At 38.8% G+C, this 19,575-nt stretch overlaps 2 protein-coding genes across 2 annotated transcripts; both read left to right on the top strand.

The window, feature by feature from the left end:
- The first annotated feature begins 2,666 nt into the window (after positions 1 to 2,666).
- Positions 2,667 to 7,048, top strand: LOC149041195 (uncharacterized). The gene is made up of 2 exons (XM_089214577.1): positions 2,667 to 4,498; positions 5,980 to 7,048. The coding sequence occupies exons 1-2, from the start codon at positions 4,446 to 4,448 to the stop codon at positions 6,605 to 6,607; spliced, it is 681 nt and encodes a 226-aa protein (XP_089070703.1). The 5' UTR covers positions 2,667 to 4,445; the 3' UTR covers positions 6,608 to 7,048.
- Positions 7,049 to 9,464: 2,416 nt separating this feature from the next.
- Positions 9,465 to 18,022, top strand: LOC113671067 (cholinesterase). The gene is made up of 5 exons (XM_027187278.2): positions 9,465 to 12,072; positions 15,370 to 15,623; positions 15,959 to 16,678; positions 16,950 to 17,176; positions 17,591 to 18,022. The coding sequence occupies exons 1-5, from the start codon at positions 11,733 to 11,735 to the stop codon at positions 17,808 to 17,810; spliced, it is 1,761 nt and encodes a 586-aa protein (XP_027043079.2). The 5' UTR covers positions 9,465 to 11,732; the 3' UTR covers positions 17,811 to 18,022.
- The last annotated feature ends 1,553 nt before the right edge of the window (positions 18,023 to 19,575 follow it).

Below are 19,575 nucleotides of genomic sequence, written 5' to 3'. Positions count from 1 at the left end.
GAACTGGCGTAAGAGTTTTTAGGCGATGAATGCCAGAGTCAATGTTTAACCGTAACGTGATCAGTTGAATTAAAAACTGAAGCTAGTATCAAACGACGATTGGTAAAAAAAAAAAAGGTTGAACTTTTTCTGGGTTTTAGCGTAAGAGAAAACCCAGATAGGACACGACTTACCTCCTCTTCTTTCGCGGATCCTTTGTAGTTCGCTTCTCTTTGTTGATGACCTCTTTTCAATCTGTTTTCAGGAGCGACTTTGTATTTCCTTCTCGCTTTGCTCTTCGCTAGAAACTCGCCTTTTTACTTATGCCCTTCATTGTTCTCTTTCGCGTTCCTCTCGCCGTATTCTGCCTATTTTGGCATCCTTTCTAACTTTCTTGCGCGATTTTCTGGACTCGCTTTACGCCGTTTAGTTGTTCCTTTCTTTGGTCGCTCTGTCTCTTTATATCCAGCCTATTTTCAACTAAAACCCTCTCTCCACGAACTTGAATGATAACAATTTCCTCCGGTTGACAAAGCTTAAACTCTGCCGGTATCGTTGTCTTACGAGTTGTTTAGAAATTGCACAGTACTAAGAATTACTGTTCAACTATATCCTGACCGGTTTGATTTCCCGCTCTAAAAGCAGGTGGCAAATTTCATCTACTAGCTCACGTGAAGCCCTCGTGCAATGCCTAACCGTGTGCCCGCATTACACTACACTGTAGCTCGACGTTCGAGTATGCGCACTTTATCGTCATCTGGCTATGTCTCTTGGCGCACACTAATGGGGTATCCAAGTTACGCACGCAATCGTGCCTGCGCATTACCTTCTCCCTCGCCCTTCCATTACGTAATGGCTAAGATAGTGGCCACAGACGGTCGTACGGTCGTACGGTCGCACGGTCGTACGGTCGCACGGTCGTACGGTCGCACGGTCGTACGGTCGCACGGTCGTACGGTCGTACAACCAATTTTTTTCGGCTTGATGGGTTAAAAATTTTTCCGGCTTGATGGGTTACTACCATTTCGTTTAGTTATGGGGCTACGCTGGAGCTCCGCTAATATGTTCACAAGACAAATTAAGCACATTCAGTATTGGAAACTCGACTAAATTGTCTCAAACGGAGAACTCAAAGCGATAGATAAAACCCAAAAAACCTCGGACTTGGAATACAAATCTTAACTAAATGCTAAATGGAAATAAATAAATAAATAAGTAATACCTTAATAAATTAACACTACACAATGCAAGTTTTGATCCTAATCACATCTTCTTGGATTTACCTCGTAAAATCTTCAATGTTCGCAGCGATAATTTAAGGCATTCCTTCCTTCCTGTCAATTCGAGTATCACGCGATATATAGACAGTTGGTTATTTTGTTCTGTATAAAAACCTGTGTCACCAGTCAGCTGCACGTGCTACACTACTCCGTCTGCTTCGTTTTTCCCTCCTTATAAAAAAATGCTCGTACAATAAAGCAATTGGATAATAAATAATTTAGTAGACGTTTTGTTGTGGGGTATCGCTTGGTGTTTTTTACTCGTTGTTTGTATTTTGATGAGCCCTACGGGCTCATCAAAATACGGCACAACTCACACAAATATTCAGCGATACTTCACACCAAAACCTCTTATGAGATATATTTATATGAACTCCATCATAATCAAAAGATACGCTTTCAGAATTTGACCTTGAGCAGTTATTAGCAACAAGATAATTATACTCGGTTAACGGCTTAGCTCTTTATCGGGCTGTTTCACTTTCACAGACAGGTGAACACGCCTATACCGATTCCTATTTTAATGGTCATGGATCACATCAGTCTTGCACGTTCACTTTTGCACCATATAAAATATAACAATACGCGATATTACGCTTTTGTATTATACAGGTAGTCAATGTGATAATGTGAAAGAATCTATAGAAAACTGGTCAGGTCGTTGTAGGTGGCCTCGTCCTCATCTGGGAAAAATATCAAGAAGTTCAGTCAGTTACGGTCTGTTAAACCTTATCAACTGCATACTACCTGCTGATAAAGTAAATTGGCCACCATAAAGCTTTGACATTCGCTCTAACGAAGGGCTAAAGCTCGAAACGTCGGCTTTGAAAAATCTTTTGGTGGCAATTTACTTTATCAACTCAGTTGATATGAACAAATTATCCTGTGATACCCTCTACTGACGCAGCTCCACAGTTTTTTTGAAAACTTACCCCCTTCGTGGCTGCAGAAAATGGTCATTTTCTTTGACCATCGATTCTCATAGTTACATGTATAGATTTGTCATAACACTTCAATTGAAAATCAATCTTAAGATTTTGCTCGTTCACTTGTCAGGTTAGTAGAAAAAAGGAGCCATTTTTCCTTTACATAATCGTGTGGGTGACATTGCTGTCCGCTCAGAAGACCACGCATACATCAGCATGTATCTTTTTAAATGCGCCGATATGGAAAGGTCTGTGCAAAAGCGAGAACATTTGATAAGACAACTGCCTGACCCACAACTGAAACATAAAAATCACGCGTATGAACGCTACTAGACTTGAACCCAAAGATATCATCAATGGCCGGAATTTAATACATTGATTGCAAAGGGACAGCTGCCCACAAATTCTCTTGTTTGCGCTTTGTCACTAAAATCATTGATAAACAAAATAATTAACTAGAGCGGTTCAAGTCTATTTTAAATTAGTCCCAGTAGGTTTCTGTGAAGTATGCGATTGGCTAAAGGCTTTATGTAAACAGAGGTTTTAAAAAATTATTGAAATTTCCTATTCTGCATACGTGAAATCGTGTCATAAGGGTAAATTGCTAATGAAAGTTATCTGAAGAACCTAGTACCTTGCTTAACGACAGACTTACGTCTCTTCGCGCACAGATGTTGAAAGCGAAAAGGTCGTCCATCGCTCAAGTAAATTTAAGGTTCGAACAAAATCCACACAATATCTTGGAGACAAAATCAAAAAATCTCCTAAGAATTTTGATCCCGTGTAATTTTAAAGGTACTGAATTGCAGACAGCCTTCGATCAAAAGGAACACAGAAAAGCTGCGTTAGTATCACCCTACAGAAAGCAACACAATGATCATCTGCTGAGTAAGCTGTCGCCTTATTTCAGGAATTGCGTCTCCCATGATCTACTTAGAGCTAAATTGTCTTCACAGGACAAATTACCATCTCTTTGCTACTCCTGCAACAAGGCGCTGGATGGCCGTCACGAGAAGACAATTTCTTTTAACAGAATAAAGCTCAAAAGAAGAGCTTTTCCAGCCATTACAGGCGATGAAGACCATAAAGAAGACGTGCGTGAGCAATTAACGACCAGCAGTCCGTGGAAAAACAGAGAATATCAACAGACATATAAAAATGCAACAAGTTTTACTCCTTTTCAACGATTCAAGAAAGCTCAGTCTTTAGTGGAATTTAACGAACCGATATATACTCGTTCGCCATCATTTATTCTTCCAGATGTGATCAAAATTACTCCACAGAAAAAGACAACTACTCGCCAGAAAAATAAAAAGGTGTATGATGTTGGTATTGCTCCTCCTCCAACTCCAAATGTTAGGTACATACGTGATTTATCGCCCGAGGTGCGAAATCTTTGTGTCTTGGCTATGGCGTCCATGACATAAGGGAAAAGAACTCGCGAAATTTAACTAATTTTTTTACGTCTACTGAGCTCGAGGAATACATGTAAGGGGTCCGAGTGTGACTAAACATTATCCAACTGTTAATTCTTAATGGGGCAGGAACTTTTGTTGAATTAGCTTATGTTTACCCCCAAAGCCTAAGCAGGCTACGTCGATGAAATATAATTTTTCTGTTAGCAATATTAAAAATGCTATTATGAAAAATCATGTCTGTAATCGAAATTCTTGACTCTGCGAAAATGTATCCCTATAGTATCTTAGTTTCCATATTTATGTTTAAAATTTCTATAACAACCTTTTCGAGAGACTGGCCCGTAACAGAGAACTAAGGAACAACTTGCAATGCCGCTCCTCGTCACGACGACGCAGGAGGAGAGCGGTCGCCTGTCATTTTTCCTCGCGAGAGTACTCGCTTACGCAGGCGCAGCTTGTAATCACTCGGGCTAGGTCAGCCAATCAAGAGCCATCGAATCCTTGAAAAGCTGAGTTGATTATTGGATGCAAATGTAGAACCCATGATTTTGTACCAGAATAACAATTAAAAAGATCACCACAACCGTTTACTGAGGAAAAAGAGTGCTGTATGCATGAGTAAAACACTGTGAAATATTTTAGCCGAAGCAAAAGATTTTGACCAAGTTCAGTGACAAAAAATACTAAAGAGGGTCGAATTATCAAGACAAGCTTCAACTAGGCTATGAAATTCAAGAGTTTGCTCTTAGTTATTTGTGTGTGACCATTGCAGCACAGAACTCAACTAATGACAGCGAACTAAATGAAACTGGAGCACCAAGCAGTGAAGAATATTTTAACTAATGCAGCGACATTATCCAATGGAAACCAACATTTCTTGTTGGCTCGGATTGAGGTCAGTTTACAGACAAAAAGATTATCTTATTGATTGAGGTCTAGGTCAGGGTTTTTCGATTTTTGTTTGGAGGGCTCGGTTGTTTGAAAGGCGGTTAGCAATAATCCTGGATTAAAAGTTTAAGTTGTTCATGATTTCTCTTGAAATAAAGCGTTTATTGGGGTTACGTTTTGAGAGGTTTTATCTAAGCGTCAAGGAAACTGGAGGAAAAAAAATAAAACAATTAAAATGTCTACGAAGCTACAAAACTAATTAAAAATTGTTGCTAGGGCTAACCTCCGGTTTGATAATCGTACTTTGAACGACGCGACACAGGAATTTTAAAACATGAATCGTGAAGAAAAAAATCCAAATATCCTATTTGATATTCATGCCACAGAACTAGGGGGTAATTTGATAACAGAACTTCACATATCAATCAAAGTTAAAAGAAATAATTTCATGGCAAGCGTAAGTTTTTATTGGCTAATAAAAATTTTTTTGTTGGAGGAATGTATTACAGGAAATCAGTTGAAAAATCCATAATCCGTTTGCGCATGAAAAGGCCATTAAATTACATCGAAAAAACGAGAGCGTGAAAATTTGATCCACCCGGCAAAGAACTCTGTCGATGAACAAGATTTAAGCGTTAACTGTGAGCACTTGGCTGAATATTATTTGACTTTTATCATTTACCCCAAGAGCAGTGTGCATTCGCAAAAAAGAATTACCGAGACTTGAGTTTTGATTTAAACAATGGACCCTTCTCGTGGGTCGTGTTCGAGAGGCGTCTAACGACCAACGATGTGCACGGAATATTTACTTTCAACGGGTCATAAGCAAATAAGAAATGAAATGAAGTAATCGTAAACAAGCCAAACACTCTTAGCTTTGTTTTCATGTGGTAGTCTGAGTTGCTTGGCGGCAAAAGCACTAATTTGTACACACAAACAAAGGAAGCCGTACCTTTTGTTATGTTAAATGAAACGTAAATTGCAATACCGATTTCCAAAAAGGCGGCGTTTTCCAGAATGCCCAACCAATTATTATGAAGATTTCTGAGCTTATGTGAGCCGACCTAGATAATGTTTCATTGAAAAGACCACTTAACATTTACTATTGCTTAGGAACCAATTGCTTTTTTAAAAAGACTTAGTTTGCGCCATGGAAGGTTCTGTTGGAGTGGCAGACTCAAATTGCGACAGCGATAAACATGTGAAATGCCCCAAATGCAGTACAACCACTGAAAAACATGTTCCCCAGCCAACCATTGATGAAAAACACAAGCAGAAAAATCAGGAAATATTGGAAAGAAAGCACAAACTTTCCAATGCAGGAAGAAATCTATCCCGGAAAATAAGCGAGCCAGAGTCGCACCAACTTGCAGCTAAATTTGCTTTCGAATGGCAACAGCAAAAGAAAGTTGAAGTGTTTGATTCTCACGCTGTTGACTTCACTCAACATAAAGACTCCGATGACCACGACGATATCTTTCTTCCTAGGCATCTGAAAAAGAGACAGAGTAGTCAGCAGTTGTTAAACGTAAACAGAGGTAAAGAAGAAAACAACACCGGAGATAAGCAAGCCTCACAAACTGCGGCAGGGTTTGGTGATCTTGATCAAAAACAGACCATCGATGACCGCAAAGAAGGGTCAGATACACAGAATACTACAGAGGACTTTACGAAGGCATTGCTAGCACGCCGGCCACAGCTATTCGACTCGCCACAACATGATACTCTTCGATCGTATTTAAAGTTTAGAAAAGACAATATGGCCAGAGAGGACAGACTAAGGAAAGTACAATGCAGCGCAAAGTTGAGGGATTCGGAAAAGGCAGCATACGGCTCGCCCGGCATTATTTGCAAACCTACAGGCCAACGAACCATACTGCCACCGCTCAAGAGATTTAGCTGCGATGTCAAAGTTGAAACCAGCACAGAAACTGTAGATCCAATTAAGGAACGTCGTGGAATATTACCCAAAATTTATCGCAGAAAAAATAAAGAAAGAGACGCAAAAATTGGAAAGGATCCGAGATTCCAAAAACTTATATCCTGTCTGGTTCCTTTGACAAAAAGCTCTGAAAGGTCGCCTTCTTTTACGAGGAAGCGGCATTTCACAATGTGAAGTGAAAGTGATTTCTTTGCGGAATCTAAAAAATGCAAAAAAGTTGCTCATTCAGAATGTATGACATGTTTTCCATAAGGCTATGCACGAAAAAAGTTTCGATAAGCAGGTGCACATGGCCATGGTAAGCTGGTTACATATGCTGAGATTTCAGAAGTTTTCCATCATCTCATTTAACCCTGAACACCATGATGATTCCCATATGATAATATTATCATCAAGATCCAATTAGGATAATTACAAGGTAAAAGCAGTGGAATAGAATATTTACCGAGTGGAAGGAATACTTAACCTACAGTAGTCAGTTCAGAAGCGGTTCGATTAGTTCTCGCGCATCTGCAAAGGTCTGAACAAAAATTCCTAATATTGGACATTCGGGTGTTTTCAGTGTTTAACAGCGTGTTTTTAAGTAAACGTTGATGAAAAATAAATTACTTTAACAAGTTAGGAGAACAAAACATTTTGATCACCCCTTAGATCACATTGAAAGACAAAATCCTTTTGTTCCGATATTCTGTTGTGGTAATTGCCTCTCAATGGAAACATGCTTCTTCTCTTTAACCTGTAATTTCTGTTAGCACCTCAAGGAAATGGTTGCAAAAAACTAAATTTTGATTTTATTCTACCTCTGCTACGATCAGAAGTTTAGTCATCTCAGCTTTTCCGACCCAACCAACTTGTTGTTGCTTGAAAAATTTCTCAGTATAGCATCCGATTTAGGCACGAGGACCTCATCGGTCAACCATGATCGCACAGCATTAGAAAACGGCGTTACTTATTTCTTCAAATAAAGCGAAAACTTTAGAAAGATACCGTCCAATCTCTCTAAGCTTGCATGTGTGACGTGAGGACAATTCAGATAGGAAAAAGTTTGCTATTTCAGATTAGACAAATCTCGTCAAAAATAAACTCTAACGAGAGTTTTGCGAGGTGCTAAGAAGTCTAATGATGTCTATTGTGTCCTCGACATAATTAATCTTCCGTAGATACACTACTTTTGGCACCATTTATACATCTTAAACGGTTGGTTAAGTCGTAGATTTCCCTTTTGGAGTTAACACTTTTTCTCATAGATACAGTGACCGTAAAAAAGTAGAAAAACATTCAACGAAACCTGTTTCATGATAGAGAGTCTTTGCCTCTTGATATCCTAGTGCCACTTAAATGAACTGAAATTAAATGAGTACTGTAGGAGACTTCAGTTGCGATGGGAGTTTAGTTGGCGCCCTTGGGTCTGACCCTCTTAAGCTTTGAAATGAAAAAAGAAATTATGACAATGAACATAACTCTGAAATGGCCAGTGAAATAAAAAAGATAGATATTATCAGGATAAAAAAGCAATTCTCGGTGGACGAAACTGCATGCATGATATATAGACTTCTTCATACAAAGTGCGACATAGAGATTTTTATTTATGAGGTTCTATGCTGAAATTGTTTAACATATTGTGAAGGCCAACAAAGTCAGGTTTCAGCACGCGAACGCTATAAAATTTATTTACATTACGGTTGATCGTGGTTGCTAAAAGGAATAAATAATTACAAGTTATTACGAAGTAGAAGGAATAGGAAAACGCCAAACAACAGAGGAAATACAATCGGACAAGGAAAGACGCTTACAAACGTTGTGTGACTTGCGAGCACGAAGGACAGAAAAACTGAAAAGATGTTCGCTGTGAAGGAATTGATGTTAATCTAATGCACTCTGATACTCCAATGTTCAATTTTTTTGAGAAACTTTTACGAAGGAAATCAAACAAAGAAGAAATATGCGAAAAATCTAACAGAATATAAATCGCCGTGGGTGAAAAGTATGCGAAAACAATAAGAAAAATGTGAGTGAAAAAACACGAAAATGTAATTAGGAACGTCCTAGGAAAGAAATCACTAAGTGGGAATGCCGCAGTTACACATATAGATAAAGAGAATTTAACAGATACTTGAAATCAGCTTAATTTCCCCAGATACCATAAGCTTACATACAGAACTACAAAAAAAATCAAAGTTGATCTCAATGACCGCGTGCAAAATAGAAACACATCCAGTTTCCAGTCCAGCAGCAAGTATACAGAAAGCCCACAAGCTAGGATATCACTTACCATTCAAACTGAAGAAATACGGGAGAATTCGTAAATAAAAAGTGTAAAATTTTTGCTTGCCCCGTATAAACACCACTGTCATATTCAATCTTATAAATCGCTTCCTTAAGCTTGTGCCCCGTTATATTCTAAAATAAAAACTTTGTCAATACCAATACTAGTAAAATATTACGTTGGAAATAATCTATCTTCTATTTGAACTATTCTGTCTGAACAAAACATTTCCGAGTTGCTCAAAGGCCCGATCCGTCTAGTTTAAACGAGGGTAAGAAAGAAGCCTTCGATACCATGGCTCGATATCAGTTGTGATGATTTTCAGTTTATCCTTGTGTAAGTAAGATTCTCTCTTGTGACGTTGATTATTCACTTGTTCTAATTTCCAATGGAATGCTCTTGGACCTCAGAAATATTATTTTCAATATGGGTCATCATTTCGAATCCCCAGAAAAATGCGATTCCACAGTGGCATTCCCTAATATCCTCAAAGTAGACTGTTATTGTTATACAAAAATCATCCACAGGAAAACCAATATCTGAAATTCATAAAACAATAAGGATCATAAATCCTCCAAATGATTTTACCTCAAGTAGTGAAACGAAAATAGAAATTGATACCTTGATAGCTACCACAAAGCCGCGAAAAGTAAACAAACATCATCTGATGAATAATGAAAGTGTCATGTTTGTTCCTTGAAATAGATAGTCACGCATAACTGACACAAGTGTTCCTTAGTGTCAGTCGCATATCATGTTCACTTAATGAAGAGACACTAGCTTGTTTGCTCAATATATTTAGTTCGCACGCAATTCACATTTATCACGTACTGAATATCATTTAGTATGTGTTTTCATTTTCTATCGGCGTCATCCGGCAGATGATTTCTAGGCGATATAACACAAACAAGACTTCAAAGAATTGAAAAGTTTATTTATATAGTTACCACCTGATCGCACAATTACACGCCAGCTAAAAAATCTAGTTTGGAATGTCAACATTGTTTTGTGTCTGCTAAGTTTATCATCGCCTGAGGCCCCGTATCAACAACTTTCGACATCTCATTACGCGCTCACAAACACCGACTATACAGCTTGTAAACATAAGAGCGGTCTCTATGCTGAGGAGTAATTTTAGTAACACATTGAAGGAAAACATTTGAGGAAGGCCCTCTTATTGGTTAACTGAGGTAAGAAGATTTACAACTCAATATAATCCCGAGACTCTGTAATCCAATCGATCCATTTCACCTAACTCTTGAGAACGATGGTCCATGGTTATCGCAAAACACTCAGTTGAATATGTGGCGAAGCAAATCTTCTTTTAAAGTAATACAGACGGAGTGGAAAGACGAGCAACCAACGGGAAAGGACATCATACAGCTGTACAGCACTGAATCTCGAGCTCGAAAGGAAAGAGACAAAAAAATTATCGAGATCCAGAGGAAAGCTAAACGAAAGAATGATTCTGGTAATTCGTCGCTGCTGGCGAAAGGAAACACTGAGAGGCGAAAGAACTCCCAGGCAAAAGGTAGAAGTGCTACAACGAAATTGCCTCCTATTGGCAGTAGGGAAAAGCCGAGGAAAGGGGTTCGCAGATGGAGTAAGAGATCAAGCTTGAGAGACGAGGAGGTCCAATTATTACCCGATATAAATTCATTGACCTTGAATGTTGATTACTACAAGGAACGTCGTTCGAAAGATCCATCACGAGATCCAAGATTTCAACGTTTAATTTCCAGTTTATTGATCAATAAGGATTATTACGGTGACTTGCAGAGATTTGCCCCACCAAAAAGAGAAATGAGCAAACGGACCCGACTTGGATTAGGCTTCTAAAACCCTGGCGAAATTAACGAATCGAGACCTTTCCCACATGCTGGGCGAAGAGTCAGGAGGGATCATCACGGTTCCAGAGGGATCGATACTTCTCTTTATCATGAGGGTGAAGCGCTGTACCTCTCCTTTAAAAAAAACAAAGAACTATGTAGGTTAAAAGAACACGAGTTTCGTTGTTTTCATTTGTAGAACATTTCCTTCTTACATTTGTAAACGTGCCACGTTGAACAGATTTCGTGATGTCACATGCAGCTTGAGGCAGGGGTTTCAAGGTACAGATGACACCTCCTCCTGGAGAGGCTTGTAAATCAATCTTTGAACGCATAACCGAGCAAAATGGATATAAATCGATATTAAAACCAATGGTGTTTGATTGATTGGTATCAATGATCGACGAGTAATCGACTAAGGACTTTCCCAGGATGGTTCCGATCTTATTTGTGTCGATGAGTAATTGTGAATCGGTTAGTATCGATTTCTACACTAATCGATGGCGTTAACGTATTTAAGAATTAAAACAGGTAGGGTCAGTGAAAGTCGATAAAATAAAAAAAATGAAAGGAAATGAGAGAAGAAATTATTATTGATCTTAAGCAGAAAATAAATTCTCAACAACTTCTCCATTATATTCCGAATTAACGCAACGGGAACCTGAATTGAAAAATTAGAGTAGTAAAAAACGGAATCCCTACAGTATAAGACATAATCATAACACGCAATCGTTTAAGCCTGCTTTTTTTTTTTAAGAAGAGTTATTTTGTATGTGTTCAGAAGTTTTTTGAAGTGCTTTGGATGGAATATCGATAGGAAACCCAAACGCTTTACATTGGCAAGCAGAGCCTATGTGGAGCGAATTTAAATAATAGGGGCTGACTACTATGCGTGGAAGTGTCAGTAAGAGAGGAGTTTGGGTTGTAATAGGCATCCTAACCTTTTCTGAACTCCTCACACGTCGTATTCCACCTCGGTTGTCACCCGGCACTTTATCACCAGTGACCAAACTAAAACGGAAAGATAACAACGTTTACCGCGTGACAAAAACAAGAATGTGACTTTCCCAGACCTCTGAATTCAGTGGTGCTGCGGCTCAAGAACGAGTTGCACTGGACACGACAAAATGCGCTAAACACCCGACATCATCACGTCAACTGTAAGGTTACAACACCAGTAACGAGGTAACTCACACTTATCGATATGAATTGGGGGTTAGCTTTATTTCCTCTCGAGGTCGTAGTCACATTTGCAATTCTTTTTGCTTCAAAATCAACTCGAGCTGAACCCGAGGAGATTCAGAATTCCCCCGTCGTTCACACCGAGTCTGGAGCAGTTATCGGTAAAATTGAAGCCCTTCCAAACGGTAAATCAGTGTATGAGTATCTTGGTATCCCATATGCAGAGCCTCCAGTTGGAGGGTTGAGGTTTGCAGCTCCAAAGCCCATCAAACCTTGGACGGGGATAAAACAAGCCACTGAGTTTGGAGCAACTTGTGGACAACCGGCATTGAACTATCCTAATGCCGGCCTTTTTCATCCAGGTATTCTATTTTAGATGCATGATTAACATCTTAGTTAATAAGAAGGAAATTTTATGGCTCAAATCAACGGACTACAGCCTTTCGGAAATTTCTCCTTGATATACCAGCGAATATGTTTGCGTCGTACATTATTTGCTTGGTATTAAAGTGCATCTTGTTCGAAAGAACCAGTGCAGTTTTCCTTTACACTGCTTTAACCAAGGAGCTGATAAAGTTATTTGCCATTACTGCTGGATTATAGAATGAAATTGGTTGAAAGTCTGCTGAAACTCCTGATTTCCATGTCTTTGAGATCGTAAACGAGATCGTTGCGTGACGCTGCGGGTGAAATCAATTTTTGTCTGAAGTGTAGCGATTAATCTGTAGTGGCTGTCTCTTGACGTCATTAGCTTCACGGCTCAGCTGCTTTCATCATTTCGGGATAACGAGCTCTCATCTTAAATAACGATGGTCTAATGTTTTTTTTTCTGTCTCACTCTCTTAACCCGACTCAAGTTTCCATGTCATTGCGGTGATCGTTTTACCATCTTAATATTTTTTGTCGTGAATGAGTTGACGCTCATAAGCATACATCACAGTCGAATATCCGTATCAGTATTGTGTGGTATGTTGAAGTCCTAAATGTAATAACTGTCCTAAATGTAATAAAGTCCTAAATGTAATAACATTTGGTCCTAAATGTAATAAATCCCTAAATGTAATAACGTTCGGTCCTAAATGTAATAAGCCTCCTATGCAATCGTTTATCTTCGCTAACATTGAGATGTTAAAATGATAGCTGTTGCATCAAAGAATCCTCTGACCAATATTTATGGGATATTGCGGGCTCGCTGATATTAATCAGCGGCTTTTTATTTGTTAAAGACGTAGGTTGAGAAGCATTGGCTACAAAACCTTATTCTAATACTGATGTGCTTTTGGCATCAAATTGACGGACGCAGAAGCAACGAGAACGTTGACTAATAGCTCTCTCTATATCATTGGCTCAGACTCTTAAGTGTAACAGATTTTGACGAAATACTTCTGTCCTCAGTGCTGAAGTTAACACTTGATGAACCAAGTTACAAGGAAAAAGAAGTCCACCGACTTATACGTCAGACAAATTTTGGCCTCAGAAGGGCATTTTTTGTACTGTCTTCCCTTGCCAGATTTGTACGGGTTTGCATAAAATATATTCATATGCGTTATTGACCGAACGTGAGGTCAAATGGCTATATATTGGCCGAGTTCTTTTTTTTTTTTTTTTTTTTGCGTTTTTATGGACTGAGACGAAGTCACGGTCCATAAAAAAGTAGAAAAAGAACGAGGCTAATATCCAGTAATCTTGACCATACAAGAGAGTTTATATTCTCTTGGCTTAATTATTAAAGGATTCATTGTATAGCAAAAGATTTCGCTTTGATAAGAATCAAGAATGGCCTGTTTATTTCGAGAGCCGATAGATAGACAGCACAATAAACCCAAGAGGGTCGTTTATTTTTTCCGAACTGATATGAATATGAAAACATTGTCCAAAAGTTACGAACTTTGTAAGTTTTCTTGCGTGAATACGGGGGATCCCGAACGGGCGAGGGTGGGCCCATCATGCCCGCTCAGGTAGCCAATCAGAACACAGGATTCACTTCATCTTGCCCGCGTGCGCTGCTAGCTATATGATAATGTGACTTGCAGAGCAAGATGTCGACTGACCAATGATATGTTATCCCATTTCACGATCACAGGTCTCGACATGTTGCCTTTTTTCCGCGCAAGAGTCAAATTGAACCATTGAGCTACACCATTCAACACATGATGGTCAGTTGGCGGTCTAATGAACCATTCATTTTTTTCCTTTAGCCCCTTATGACGGGTTCATCAGTTCCCGAACCGAAATATTAGGAAAACATACATTTTAAAGTTGATCTCAAGTTTATATTTCATTTTTTGTCTTCACCTCTTCTCCCCGCCGTGAAGGGAGAAAATGAATAGATAAATAGATGAATGAAAAAAGAAAGCTCAACAGTTTCCACTTATAGTCATATGGTATATGAACTGATTACTGAGGTGGAGTAAAGCCATAGAGGGCTGGAAATGCTACACCCCAGGTTCAAAATTGAATAAATCAGGATAGTCATTCTTAAAAATGAACTCAAATGCTTCATTAGAATCAATTGACACTGAATAACATTGATGTGCAAAATTTCAATAACGCTACTGATAATAATAATTTTCTTTTGGATTAACATGTGACACAGCGAAATCATTCAAACTGCTCTAAAATGGTGCATCACTTCTAAAGACTTTAACACGAACGATAACATCAACAATAGCATACTAGTTCATCATCAATTGTAGTAAATTTATTTTCCAAAAAGTCTTAATGGTTACGTACCAATCGATTCCATCCTATGGAGCTTCCAGCCAAGCACTAGCCCACTTTGGGCTGGAAATGATTTTCTTCAACTCGATCAATAAACCGCTATAAGGACCATACTTCGACTGCTGATATTTCTTATGTCTAGCAAGACGCTGATTGATATCAGCGGGCCCATAATGTGACATGTATACTGGTCAGCGGTTTTTTTTGAGCAACAGCTGTCACTAACATATCAATGTGGATGTCCACCATAACAACAATGCACTGCAGGAGTTAAACGATTGCATAAGAGGCTTATTACATTTAGGACTAAATGTTATTACATTTAGGACTTTATTACATTTAGGACTAAATGTTATTACATTTAGGACTTTATTACATTTAGGACCAAATTTTATTACATTTAGGACTTTATTACATTTAGGACAGTTATTACATTTAGGACTTCAACATGGTACATCTCTAATTGTATGCAAAAACATATTGGATCATTATCAGTGGCTAGGAACAGACTCTTATAACAAACTATCGCACAATTTTAATAGAAAAACCCTCATATAAAACGTCATTGTCACACAGCAACAATTCAGAGTTTCAGTTGAAATTCCTTGGATGTGAGATACGAATTTTAGGTCCCTGGGTGTAAGGAAAGCATTTACGATCGATATCAACATCTGCGAGCAGACCCTTGATGTAAGATTTTTCGATCGGTATAAACATCTAGGCACGGGTTTAACATGGAGGTACATTGTAAGGTCAATATCAACAGCTGAGCACAGGATACGCACTGGAGGTAAGAATATGCGATCAACACAGACCCCTTATCGTAAGATTTTCCGATTCATGTGAACATCGGGGCACAGACATGTCATGTAAGACATACTGATATAAACCCCTGATTGTAAGAACCCCTAAATGTAATGTTTGTGCTACTGTTTCAGGGAGTGATGAAGAGGACTGTCTTTTCCTGAACGTTTTCGTTCCATCGACAATTAAACCCGACGAAAAGATGGTTGTGATGGTTTTTATTTATGGCGGTGGATACACGGAAGGTTCCTCTTCTTCGTACCCTGGTGCAGTCTTGGCCGCCTTCAATGATGTAATTTTTCTGTCATTTAATTACCGAATAGGAATACTGGGATTTTTCAACGTTCCTGGCACTGATATCACAGGAAATTATGGGATGCTGGATCAGGTATTTGCTTTTCTTTTTAAATAACCGATCAACAAAGCATAAACTTTTCGTAATGATATTGTACAGGCAGCCACTTATCCTTGTATTGGGTTCATGTATTTTATGATCGTTAACGCCCAGCAGGAAACTAACTCGCTACACTAAGTTTTGATTGTAGTGTAGACGGGAGGGAATTTGAGGACTCTTTTTCGCAAACAGGTAAATTAGAGGATCTGAATACCTGAATACCCGAATACCGATACCTTAGTATTTTTTATTTGGCAGAATATCACCAGAATAAATCGGTTGCGATTCAATTATTAATCGTGGACTAATAATTCATTTGTTGCGTCCAGGTTCTGGCATTGAAGTGGGTTCAAAATAACATTGCGAGTTTTGGTGGCGATCCAAACAAAGTGACCATATTTGGTGAAAGTGTTGGGGGAAATAGTGTCTCCCTCCATTTAATCTCGCCATTATCCAAAGGCCTCTTTCAAAGAGCCATCATACAAAGTGGCGCAGCCTCTTCGCCTTTATTTTGTGGAAAAGTCACTCAGCCAAAACAGTTGGAACTTTTTGCAAAGGCTATAAACTGTCCCTTCACTTTGGGGTTAAGTTTGGTGGAGTGTGCACGAGGTAAATCAGCTAATGAAATCATCAAAGGACAGGAAGGAGTTTCTCATGCTAATTATCATGGCCCACTTAACATCTTAGCTCCTGTAGTTGATGGCCACTTTCTGCCAGATCTGCCTGAAAATCTGTTTAACACCGGCAAATTTCATTCAGAAGTTGACGTAATTACTGGTTTCACTGACAACGAAGGTGCTATGATGGCCATGTTCTTGCCACAACTGGTCCAAAATGGAACGAGTCTGGACACCTTCAAATATCTTGTAACGAAAGGATTGCTTTATGCTCGGGAAAAGAGTAAACTAATAGAGGACTTTATCTTATTCGAGTATACTCACCATGCAGACCCCGATGACAAGGCTGCCCATCGACAATCATTGATGGACGTCATTGGTGATGCATATTTTGTAGCGCCTGCCCTACTTGAAGCCAATGCTTTAGTAAAGGTAAATAATTTGTGATAAGATACATTATAAAAACAATATCTAGAGATTTCTTCACTGAAAGCGGAGTCACTGCCTGGTGAATTACCAATTAACTGATTGCTAAAAATGACTCATTGACTGACAATCTAATCCTTCAATTAATTCACTTTGCAATTAGAGCCGTGAAAAAAAACTTGACTGTCACAATTGTGATAGCGTCTGTCAAGACTAAAATATATTTGGAAAAAATGACTTTAGATAATTAAATCAGTTTATATTTTTCTGCTTACAGGGAGGGAGGCCGCCATTTGTATACGTTTTCGATTACCAGGCAGTCTTCTCGCCTTTGCCTGAGTGGTTTGGAGCTGTGCATGGCATGGATGTCCTGTTTGTGTTCGGTGCACCTTTTCAAAGCTTGTCGGAACCGATCATTGATAAGCTGGCATCAAGATTTTCTGACATTGAAAAAGGGCTGAGCTTGTATGTCATGAAAATGTGGACGGACTTTGCCAAATATGGGTGAGTAAAAATAAATTATAAAAAATAATAATAAAGGTGGCACAAATCTTCTTCATGTTTTTCAAATTCCAAATTCTTTGCAGGATCGTAGGTCCTTAACGTTTTCGTTCGTAGAATAAAAATTAGCATCAAGAAAGACCTACAATTTTTCAAAATATTGTTATCATTTTTTGTACCAAGAGAAAATGGTGCTTGTAGAAACACCACGGCCTCTTAGAAAACCTTTTAATTTTTGCCGTGTTTTATGAACCCGTAACTTGAAAATAGTTGAAACTCCCAGTATTTACTAGTAAGTCAATTGGTAAATAAAGTTTATCTTCTTATGATTCAGTGTAAGTAAATATTCCATTTCAATCATGGTTTACCCATATGACTACTTGCAAAAAATTGCTGCATCTTTGACTTTCCATGCAGATCCCCGACGCCCTCCGAGTCAGGACCCTCACCCGTCACTTGGCCTAAATTTACAGAGCAAGACCAGGAATATCTTATCATTGGCTTGAAACCAAAGACTAAACGCAGATACAGGGCAAGAAGAGTGAAATTTTGGAATGAGATTGTTCCTAAACTGACGGAGTTATCACAAATGCAGAAGAAGGAAGTTAAAACGCAAACAACAAAAGACGAGCTGTAAACGATTACGAAAACAAAGCATTTTTACCACAGAACTGTGAACTTTTAAAAGCTCCTTACATCGATGCACTTTTGTCTTTAGAAAGGAACAATCGCTTTCTATTTCAGTCTTTTTCATTCCCATGCAGATTCGGAATCTTTTGGTTAACAGATATCTTTGTTCTAGCAGCTGTGCATTTTATTTCAGGATTAAAGCTCAAAATAACACTCAAATTGGATTTTTGCAGAAGTACATTTTCGAGGTGGCTTTTTGTTTAATGTTCTTAGGTCGAACTGGAATTTGGACAGATTTTTGTGGAGGGAAGGATAGTGGACATCACTCGCCATCCCTGCGACAACATACAATTCAAAAGCATTCAAAAATTGCTTTCCTTTTTCTGTTTCTACCCCTTCCCTTTCTTTTATATTCCTGTTTTAATAGGTCCTTGCGCCGATTCACTCTCCTTTTGCCATGTTTTGCTTCGCCTCACACCAACTTTGCGAGTTTGCCCTTAAACGTGAGTAAAGCAAGTTCGCCCTCGACATCAGCATTTCGTCACCAAATCATACAACTCATTTCCTAACGGCAGGACATCATGATTCCCTCTCTGTTCCCTCGGTGTATCGATCGAAATGCAATTTTTCCGCGAAAGTATAAGAAATTTCCATCAACGCGCAATTCAAACTCGTAGCAGTGTTATCAAACACACGACTGCTGCACGGGTAAAGTCGAGTAGCACTGAGCCTTCGCCTTACTCCAGAATATGTCTAAGTGATTTGACACTATTTTATGCTTTTCTCAGCGGCAACTGTCAATAACTAGTTATTTTGCCCTATATCAGAACCTCACGCTGACTCAAAACATTATCAGCATCTCATAAAAAGAATCTTTTTGGATAGCTTATTATTACAAGTTTCCGTTGACTCAGACGCTCAAAGAGGCAAGCCACGTGACTAACTTAGTTTCAAGCTTTAGGACTATCTTGACTGGATGATCCGTATTTATAACCGTGAAAACTTAGTAATTTAATATCATCAACTGAGTTGATAGCGTAAATTGGCCACCGTAAAGAGTTTTAAAGCTGACGTTTCGAGCGTTAGCACTTTGTCATTCGCTCTAACGAAGGGCTAAAGCTCGAAACGTCAGCGTTAAAACTCTTTACGGTGGCCAATTTACGTTATCAACTCCGTTGATAATACTGAATTACCCTGTTATACTCTCCCATCAACGCAGCACCACAGTTTCCTTAGAAATTTACCCCTTTATTCGTTTGTGAAAAACTTGGTTTCATCACGTTTTGCGGATAACGTTACATAAAAGCTTGTAAATGTCATGTCATCTCGAGACAGAAAAAGCAAAAAAGGTTAAGGGTGTCACATTGTAAATTTACGTAAAGAAGCATAGAGCAAGACCCGAGGCAGATGAAAATGTTGCCTGCAACAGCAAAACCCCCTCTGATTATCACCACTGCATCTCTGGCCGTTAAGATTCAAGATAAGCATGAATGTGCTTTTATCGTCCGAATATAAGTTTTGGATTGCGATATCAGCCTCCTGTTAGCTCCTGTCGACTAAGAATGACTTAACACTCGAACTGTGAAAATATTCACTCGATTTAGCCGCAGCACTTGATTTAACAGAACATGCTTACACTTTCGATTTAGTCTCAAGCTTGAAGTCTTGATATTCTATAGGCAAGAAATGTCTTGGAAAGCATTTTATAAGTGAAAGGAAACTACAGTAGACAACAGCCTAGAAACCATCTTGTGTTTAGTGAGTTAAAGAAC

Source organism: Pocillopora damicornis, chromosome 8, assembly GCF_964200805.1.
Source record: "Pocillopora damicornis chromosome 8, jaPocDami1.2, whole genome shotgun sequence".
NCBI lineage: Eukaryota > Metazoa > Cnidaria > Anthozoa > Scleractinia > Pocilloporidae > Pocillopora > Pocillopora damicornis.
This window is presented reverse-complemented; position numbering and strand designations above follow the sequence as displayed.

Coding starts and splice junctions, on each gene's coding strand:
- LOC113671067 (XM_027187278.2), top strand. CDS start 11,733: ATGAATTGGGGGTTAGCTTTATTTCCTCTCGAGGTCGTAGTCACATTT. Junction 15,624..15,958: donor ATTATGGGATGCTGGATCAG/GTATTTGCTTTT, acceptor TGTTGCGTCCAG/GTTCTGGCATTGAAGTGGGT. Junction 16,679..16,949: donor AAGCCAATGCTTTAGTAAAG/GTAAATAATTTG, acceptor TTCTGCTTACAG/GGAGGGAGGCCGCCATTTGT.
- LOC149041195 (XM_089214577.1), top strand. CDS start 4,446: ATGCAGCGACATTATCCAATGGAAACCAACATTTCTTGTTGGCTCGGA. Junction 4,499..5,979: donor TCTTGTTGGCTCGGATTGAG/GTCAGTTTACAG, acceptor CTTTCTTCCTAG/GCATCTGAAAAAGAGACAGA.